The following is an 8,776-nucleotide window of genomic DNA, read 5'->3' as shown; positions in this document are numbered from 1 at the left end:
GGGTAGTCCCGTCTTGACTACGAAGGAAACAGAAAAAAAAAATCATCATACGTCCGGCGTTGTAGTATATGCCAGGTAGATAGACTGCCGCATTGCTGTCATTCGTTTCTTGGCTTCTGGAATTCTCCGACTGTACCTGCCAATCCTTAGTCAAAAGTCGGTATAAAGTGAAGGAGACAAGAAGATAAACGGAAATTTCGGGCAATCATGGAGCACTCGTCCCCGCTGGCTGCTATGCAGCCTCCGTCGGTCATGTTTGGACATTGCTTCCGGTCCGATGTGCCATCGTCGTATGGGGGGTTTGGTCCCAGGTCTGGGTTCAATCCCAACAGCTTCAACTTCAAAGACTTGTCTATGAAGAAGGGTGACTACTTCAACATGAAACCCGTCCGGGGTTCTTCTCCGACGGCCAGCCTTGCTGCGGACCTGTCTCAGAATTTTCACATCGATCAGAGGTTCGTCGGATTTTCTTCAGCCCTTTGTTCCCCTTTTATTCTTTTTTGTTCCCTTTCTCTGTCATGGTCAATGACAAAGAACTATGCTGACCCTAAAAATAGTCCCCAGTTGGCTACGCCCCGACGGTCTTTGTTCTGTAACAACCTTTTTGGGCCGGGCAAAGGACGTGGTAAGAGCTGATGCTGTCCGTGGGAAGACTTGGTTGCTCATTGCTATATAGAAGACTTGATGACCACTCCTCCTCTCCAGTCCTCACCAGCACCCGCTATGGAAATCATGGACATGTCGCCATTGCCGCACAAGCCCCCATTCATCGTCACCACCGACGTTGATCTCCAGTCACCGACGCCCGACGTGGACTCGCCCATGAGGTCTGCCGCAGCCAGTCCCCTTCAGGATTCTCCAATGGGGCCTCCAAGGGAAGGACTGTATGAGTAAGAGAAGATGAGGCCTTCGGGCTGGAAACGTATATCCTTGGAAAAGTTGTCTAATTGTCTTGTGCTGTATAGGAGGAAGCGTCCTACTTTTTTGCGTCCTAGTTTAGCGAAAAGCAAAGCTCAGTCTTTCCAGTTAGGCATGACGAAACCCGCCCCCGAGAGCCAGGCTCCCCCATTTCGATTCCAGAGCAGAGGGAAGACATCGATGAGTGCTTCGACCTCGTTGGAGGATATGTTTGGGGAATCACCACAAAGGGAAAGACCACTGTTGAGGAACAACTCGTCCGGAAGCGTCATTAACAACTCGCGATTGAGGCCCCCGATGAACAGCCACGCACGAGGATCTGGCTCACCGGCTTCAGGATCGATCCGAAAGAGCTCCCACCCGTTGATGCGTCCCCGTAAACAATGCAGACGCTCGTTGAGCATGTTTGAGCACCCCGAGGAAGTTATTGAGAAAGAGGCAAACTACACTACTACAAATGCACCACTTCAGTCGATCACAGACATCGAAGGAACCCCCAGCTTATCGCTGCCGCACTTCGTCCCGGAGGACCAGTCGGATACATTGCCTCGCATCAATAAGGCCACCTTGGTGGAACTCATGGATGGAAAATTCAACGAACGCTTTGACCAGGTCATGGTCATTGACTGCCGTTTCGAGTACGAATATGAAGGTGGCCACATCAATGGAGCTGTTAACTACAACGATAAGGAGTATTTGGCTGCTGAGCTCTTCGCCGCCCCCAAGCAACGAACCGCCCTAATCCTCCACTGCGAGTACTCGGCCCACCGAGCCCCTATCATGGCCAAGTACATCCGTCACCGTGACCGTGCCGTCAACATTGATCACTACCCTCACCTTACCTACCCCGAGTTGTACATTTTGGATGGGGGGTACAGCGCATTCTTTGCTGAGCATCGAGTGCTGTGCTTTCCCCAGAACTACGTTGAAATGAATGCCAAGGAACACGAATACGCCTGTGAGCGTGGTCTTGGAAAGGTCAAGCAACGGTCCAAGTTGAACCGGGCCCAAACATTTGCCTTCGGTCAGCAATCTCCCGAAATGGAAGACAGTCCCACTGGGAGATGCCGTAACAACGCTGGTGACCGCAACCGATATTTGGACTCTCCCTTTGGTGATACCCCTACTTCGAATCGATTTTCTGGCCGGCGCATGCTGTCTTATTAAGGCCCATGCATCATTATTTTGATTTTCATCGCGCCATGGCTTTATGTTCTTATGTTATTGGAGCGTGGCGCGTATTTTTGAGCCCTGTTTTCGAGGGTTAACATCCTTTTCCTTCGTTTTAAAGACTCCTCCGCCCATGCTGGCCCATTTCAGGTGAATTGGCTTTTTGAGCGGACAAAAATTCGTGAGAGTCATGTTCTTGGGTTAAGCCAGAAGGACGAGTGCAGACGATTTCCTCTTGATGTGGATCCTGTCTCGCCTCCAGCTTAAATCCATTTTCACTCGTTTGATATTTCGTTTTTATCTCTATTGTTTCGACCATTGATTTTCTACAACAGCCTTTTCGACTTTTCCTTTGGTGCTTCGACCTTTTGAGACCCTCCGTTTTTGATGACAGAACACCTCAGCTTTCCTCATATTATTGAGCTGGACAACTCGAACACCTATATTAACGACCCTTTTCCTTCGCATTACCTACTGCCACTCTCTTGCGACTATTTCCTATGTTTTTTTATGACCTTGTGCTACGTGCACCCTATTTTTCAAATTTCCCTCGGCTACTGCAACCGCAATCCAGATGAAGAACGTCTGCCCGCTCTCACGATATTTTCGCCTGCTCGGCATTTCCACTTCTTGGAACTTGATCATTTTTCTTTATCATCTTTTAATCCACCTTCCCATTCCCCTGTACACATCTTTGAGGAGTGAGCGATTGCCGTTCCTCGCTGTACAAAACACCTCGGTGTACGACCATCAGGACAAAGCTATTATTCTTGTGCATGTCAGCCTCTGAAACAAAATAATTACTCTAATCAGGCCAGCAGAAGGCATTGGCTTGCATCGGGAGTGTCTGTGCAGCTGTACATAAACAAAATACGCCTCACACTCGGGTTATGAACCGAATTTTAATGGGGGAAGCATGGGGGAAATTGGAGGCTAAAGATACTATTAATTTCCTTTGTTGAAGTCAAATGAAACGAAGTCCAAATACATCTTGTCTTGTGCTCTGTAGACATCAATTAGACATGCGTTGCATGAAGTCCGAAGTAAATTTCCGCCTCAGGCATCCACTGACTATTCCCACTCCGCCCCGTCTTCTTTGTCTCTCCAACTCCGCTCCGCTCACATCCCACCTTTTTCACTAACTCCACCGTTCATCCTGCAATTGTGCTCCTCCTCGCGGCCCAATGCTGCGTGGAGCTGTCGAATACAGCCCCCATTATGGATATCGATGACATTCTTGCTTCCGTCGATCGTGACGATGTCTCCGCGCCTGAATCAACCGCCCTCGATCACCAACTCCTCACACGCTTTTGGGTCAGCGAGCGTGCCGTTTCGGAGCTCTTACCATGGCCAGGACCACTCATGGACCGGATGATGGATAGAGTCAGAAGACAGGTACGTCACGCACTCATTGAACACACCTTCCAAAGCACCAGACAATGAGGCTAATTAATCCATCCTCTCAGATCGAAGCAATCGAAGACCTAGCCGCCTCAGCCTCAGACCCATTCTCAGCATCAACAACCCCAGCAACACACAACCAATCCCTAAACCTCAAGCTCTCCATCCTCCAAACTGACCTCGCCCGCACCCAATACCTCATCCGCTCTTTACTCCGCCAGCGCCTCTCCAAAATCACAAAACACAGCATGCACTACCTCCTCCTCGTCTCCCCATCCAACCCAGACTCCTCCATGGCCTCGTCGCAACAAACAACGCAGCAACCAGAAGACTCAATCCCGGACCCGGCGACTTCGACGAACCCGTCGCCGCTGTCGCCGCAGGAAGCGGCGTTCTTGCATGCCCACCAGACGCTGTTGGCGGGCCACTACGGGGCGTCGTTTTTGAGTGCGTTTCCGCCGCAGTTGAGACGGTTGGATGATAATGCCGGCGGGACGAGTATGGTGCAGGGACCGGGGATGAAGGAGGTCGTGTTTGTTAGGTGTTTGGTTGAGGAGGTTAGGGTCGTTGTGCCGCCTGGTGATGGAGTTGATGAGGAGATGCATGGGACTACGATGCGCATGGGTGATGTTTGGGTTGTGAGGTGGGAGGGGATTAGGTCGGCTTGGGAGAGGGGGGATGTTGAGGTGCTTTAGAATTGGGTTATGGGGGCTCTCTTGCTTTTGTTTTCTTTTTGTCAATGATATCCTGCTTGGAAGGTGACTTGGTTGGAGTTTTGTTCTTGTTCATATCATACCATACTTTTGGAAGTGTTGAAATTTTGCATATGGTTCATACAGAAAAAGCATACATTGGCGTTTACAGGCTGGCTCTACGGCTACGGATCCATGAAACTTTGAGTTATTCAATTCCTTAAACATTGGGTATTGTGTTTGCTACCAGGACTTGTCGCTGGATGCTATCAATCCTAACCCCAATTCATTCCATTCAATCCATTCTAGCGTATATCATAACCCGTCTGATCGTCCAATTTCACCCCCTCGAAAAGCAGAAAGTAACAGTTACCAAAGAACATGAAAGAATAGACAAAAGTATTTCTATAAGGGTGAACAATCGCCGCCTTTTTCGCCGTCACCGCTAAGCTCAAGATGATTTTGCCATGCCCAGAAACAAACGTTCAAAAAGGAAACAGGCAGAGAAAGAAAACAAAGAAAAGTCGTTCAGTGTGGCCTATGCGATCACAGGATGCTGAAGTGGCTATCGTTTGATAAGGTCTATGCCGTTTACGCGATGTAGCCGTACGCGGGTGGATCTTCTGAGACTCGCTCGAGATACTCGCGGTCAATCAAACTTTCAATACGTCTCTTGACCATGTTGACGTCCGGGATGAAGCGGGCAGAGAGCTGCGTAAGTACTTCATTCATGAGTTGGGAATGATTCAGGGTCTTGCGTTGTCTGTAAAAGGGAAATGCGGTTAGCTCTCGATCGATGGTAAATGGGCATGGTATATGGATGGATGTAACTTACTTCATGATTCGCACGACAGCGGCCTCAATACTGGCACCACGCTCATCATTCATCTTCTTCTCTGTTTCCTTCCGCTGGTCCTGATTCTCGACCTTGTTGGCACCTCCACTGACAACGCCAATACGAACTTTCATGAAGGGACTCTGGAAGTCCTGGTTGAAGTAGAATTTGTCTGTTGGCTTCACGTCCTTGCTCATTGGCTCCTTCTTCAAGACTCTGGTCTTGGGTGCAACAGCCAGCGATTGCAAGTTTCGAATCAGGTCATGATCGGGGATTCGTGTGCGTGCTTGTATCTCTTCGAAGGTGAGGGATTCGCCTGCGGGGACGTCGTTAAACAGCATCAGGATCACCATGGCAAAGGTGGACACGTTGAGCTCATGACGTTGAACCTTGCCATTGGACCTTGTGAATGTCGCTCGAATATCGGCAGTGCCCATACTGGCTTGCCACGAGAGCTTTCTGCCGTTATGTTTGCTGAGATAGAACTGTTCGAAGCTTTGCTTGACGGTCTCGATTTCTTTCGGAAAGGCGCATGGCAGCTGCACTTCGCCATCTCGCGTGCTTGACATGATCTCCATAGGCCACATGGTGCTGGTAAGTACATTGATTTCCAAGTCGACTCGCTTTTGGTCCGGATCACCACTCTGGAGGGCATGGTCTTTGTAACTTGAAGTTAGGTCATCAGAGATTGCCATGTCCTTGAACATGGATTCCAAGCGCTGCGTGAACTGGTTTCCAACCTCCATCTTCATCTTGGATATCATCTGCCGTTCCGCATCCATGCTAGCTGAACGCTTCATCAGAAGTCGTCGAGAAAGATGCTTTTTGTAATACGTTTCAAAGAGATCCTTGTCTTTCACATAGCGCAGCAAGGTGATACCATTGTCCAAGAGAGCATCGACCTCATTCTCCGTTTTGCCCTTGATACCCTTCTTGAGATTCTCATCAAAGAATAGAGAAAGATACTCCGAGCTGCGATTATTCGAGTTAATGAACTCGGCAAAGCTCTTGGTAATGGAACCCTGAAGGCCCTGGTCAGACAGAAAGGCGTTTTCCCAGATATTGTCGAACTTCTTCTTGAGACCCAGAATTTCATCGACCCACTTGATTGCAGATACTGTCTGCTGGTTCACGGGCTTTTCCTTCTCCTTACCCGCTGCCTTCTTCTCTCCGCTAGCATCCTTCTCATTTGATTTCGGAGCCGAACCTGATGTTTCTGTTGCAATGGAGGACGAATTGATCTCTTGGCCCATTTCCACAATTCGTTTTTGAACCACTTTGGTCAGAGCAGCTTTCGTCTTGTCAACTCTCGCATTGAGGTCATAGACATTGCGCAAACCATCCAACCGATCATGATCAAGCATATTTCTGACGCCAGTGCCTTCGAGATTGATGACCTCGGCAATGTTCTTTCTGATCAGCTCCTCATCCAACACATCCTTTATCTTCGGCTCTGTGAGTGTAGACAGTGTATAGCGACAGCGCTCCTTCTCTTCTGTTATCCGATTGGTGGCGAGTCTGCAGAATGTAGCAGCATCCGCCATTTCCAAAAGTCGTCGCCCTTCCGTTTGATAAAAGGTCTTACTAGTCTCCAGGAACGCCGGCTCGAATACGGTCAAATATAGTTTGGACGACTCCTCTTCTGTTATTGTTTCGTAGAGACCCTCGAGCATATAGATGCAATGACGGATCAATGGTCGCTCAATAACATGCCCCGCTCTTTCCAACTGAATCATAAAGAGCACAGTTGACTCCAGCACATCAGCCACTGTTGTTTTCGAATCGGACCGAACCGCGGAACGTAGGATAGAATCACGAAATAGAGCCATTGCTGTAACATAGATCGACGGCTTCCGGTGGTCTGTAGAAATAACCCGGTCCTGAAATCATCAGACATTAGTCCTGGCAAACGGCAGAAGCAAAGGGTCCAGGCATACCATGTACATAAGAACATCTGTGATCATGCCCATGCACAACTGATGGTCTTCCCACGCCTCTTTCAACACATTCAAGAATTTCTCCCCCGCTGCCCTTCTCTCGTTTGATTGATCTTGCATATCCGCGGGCTCCTTTGCCAACAACAAACTCGACGATATCGCGGCCGTGATACGCTTCTGCACATCGTTGTCCAACCAGTCCTTCTCTAATTGTTTGACTCGTTCGTACAATTCATCGCCGCGCGTCATCAACACAATTCTATATGCATTCCGGTATAGTTCTTCGAAGGAAAGGGTGGATGCATTTTTGGTGTGGATTTCTCGTAAAGAGGATGCAAGGACATTCCATGTGGTATCAAAATCATCAGTTTTATTAGCTGTCAGGCCCTGGAGAGCTTGTTAGCTGGTTGTTCTTTGATCACAACTTCTGTATCCTCGGCCTTCAATCCACGGATGCCCAGGGCGTATCCTGTCCACCCCACAAAGGAATATTAAGCGACGATTGGAACTAGAAATACTCACCCTTCGTGGAGCACGAATCTTTTGTCTTGCTCTCATCGCCATCTTGGAGACTCAAGGAAATGCCACTCTACTGACATACACTGTAGTTCTCGCGCGGGGCAGTGGAGGAGGTGAGGAGAAAGTGAGGGGTATAAACAGAAGGGATTCGAGTAATATCACAAAAGAAATAAAAAGAAAGTTGCAGTGAAACCGAGGCCTCGAGTACCCTTTCAAAGCATCCCCACGGCTCGAGGGCAGTGAATGGTGTTGTCCTTTGACTTGACCGTCGCCGCGGAGTGAAAGAGCTGGAAGAACCTAAGTCCGGCGCAACTTTTACAACTTCGTCATCGCCTCCGACGAGCATCACTTGTCTTCGTTCTTCTTCAAACACGCAGCCATTCTTTTTCCATCACTATTCACTCTCATCGACGCCTAATCCAATCCTCGTCTTTACATAGATTTCAATCCTCCGTCATGCGTCCTTCTACCGCATTTTCACAAGGTCTCCGTGCCTGCAACAGCCTTCTTCCCCGAGCAGTTCCTCGCACGGCATCTCGTCCATTCTCTCAGCTCGTCAACCGTTCTCCTCTTCCCTCAACACATATCTCGAGACCTCAAAGACTACCTATTCTACACCACGCAATCATCAGAAATAACTCGAGCTCACCCCTCACCGATAGACCCGACCAGGCCTCGACCGATGCACAAAACGAAGAACAAAACAGATTGCGCCGCGAACAAGAACCTGCATACCAAATCACATTTACCTGCAAGCCATGTGGCAACCGTTCGTCTCACAGGATGTCCAAGCACGGTTATCACCGTGGAACGGTGTTGATTCGCTGCCCCTCGTGCGATAACCGTCATGTTATCAGCGACCACTTGAACATCTTTTTCGACAAAAAGAGCACCCTTGAAGACATTCTGGCAAAGGAGGGCCAGAAGTTGACTCGGGGCTATTTGAATGGGGACATGGAGTTCTGGGATGATGGAAGTGTGACTCCCAAAGAGAAGGCAGAGGAGCAGAAGCCGGACGAAGGCAAAGGACAATTGCCATAAATGGGCTCATGACCATATCAATTGATTCTCGTTAATCAAGATGTCCAAATGGGGGTGATAATCAATAGATGTTTTTCGCCTTTGGATTTGGGGTTTGGAGGCAAAGACTTACGGTGGCGATAAAATAGAGGCGTTGCATGGAGTTTGTCCTGGGCACTCTAGAAACTGTTTATATACACTCTGCTCCAGCGATATGTACTTTTTAGAACATTAATGATCATGTACTATAAATCTCCAATTCTATATTCATCATTCCAATCATT

The 8,776-nt window shown here is 48.7% G+C and overlaps 4 protein-coding genes across 4 annotated transcripts; 3 read left to right on the top strand and 1 right to left on the bottom strand.

The window, feature by feature from the left end:
• Positions 1 to 207: 207 nt before the first annotated feature.
• Positions 208 to 2,085, top strand: nimT (putative tyrosine protein phosphatase MIH1; the record flags this gene model as incomplete). Its single annotated transcript, XM_040831603.1, has 4 exons — positions 208 to 455; positions 558 to 625; positions 677 to 890; positions 966 to 2,085. 4 exons carry the CDS (start codon positions 208 to 210, stop codon positions 2,083 to 2,085), a joined length of 1,650 nt encoding a protein of 549 aa, XP_040684084.1.
• A 1,221-nt stretch (positions 2,086 to 3,306) lies between these two features.
• Positions 3,307 to 4,184, top strand: sld5 (putative GINS DNA replication complex subunit Sld5; the record flags this gene model as incomplete). The annotated part of the gene is made up of 2 exons (XM_040831602.1): positions 3,307 to 3,483; positions 3,555 to 4,184. The coding sequence occupies 2 exons, from the start codon at positions 3,307 to 3,309 to the stop codon at positions 4,182 to 4,184; spliced, it is 807 nt and encodes a 268-aa protein (XP_040684083.1).
• A 588-nt stretch (positions 4,185 to 4,772) lies between these two features.
• Positions 4,773 to 7,517, bottom strand: ASPWEDRAFT_120253 (cullin family protein; the record flags this gene model as incomplete). Its single annotated transcript, XM_040828975.1, has 4 exons — positions 4,773 to 4,944; positions 5,017 to 6,896; positions 6,954 to 7,340; positions 7,476 to 7,517. 4 exons carry the CDS (start codon positions 7,515 to 7,517, stop codon positions 4,773 to 4,775), a joined length of 2,481 nt encoding a protein of 826 aa, XP_040684082.1.
• Positions 7,518 to 7,928: 411 nt separating this feature from the next.
• On the top strand, positions 7,929 to 8,513 carry ASPWEDRAFT_177060 (DNL-type zinc finger protein; the record flags this gene model as incomplete). The annotated part of the gene is made up of 1 exon (XM_040831601.1): positions 7,929 to 8,513. One exon carries the CDS (start codon positions 7,929 to 7,931, stop codon positions 8,511 to 8,513), a length of 585 nt encoding a protein of 194 aa, XP_040684081.1.
• Positions 8,514 to 8,776: the final 263 nt, after the last annotated feature.

Source organism: Aspergillus wentii (genome assembly GCF_001890725.1).
Source record: "Aspergillus wentii DTO 134E9 unplaced genomic scaffold ASPWEscaffold_9, whole genome shotgun sequence".
In the NCBI taxonomy this organism is placed as follows: Eukaryota; Fungi; Ascomycota; class Eurotiomycetes; order Eurotiales; family Aspergillaceae; genus Aspergillus; species Aspergillus wentii.
This window is presented reverse-complemented; position numbering and strand designations above follow the sequence as displayed.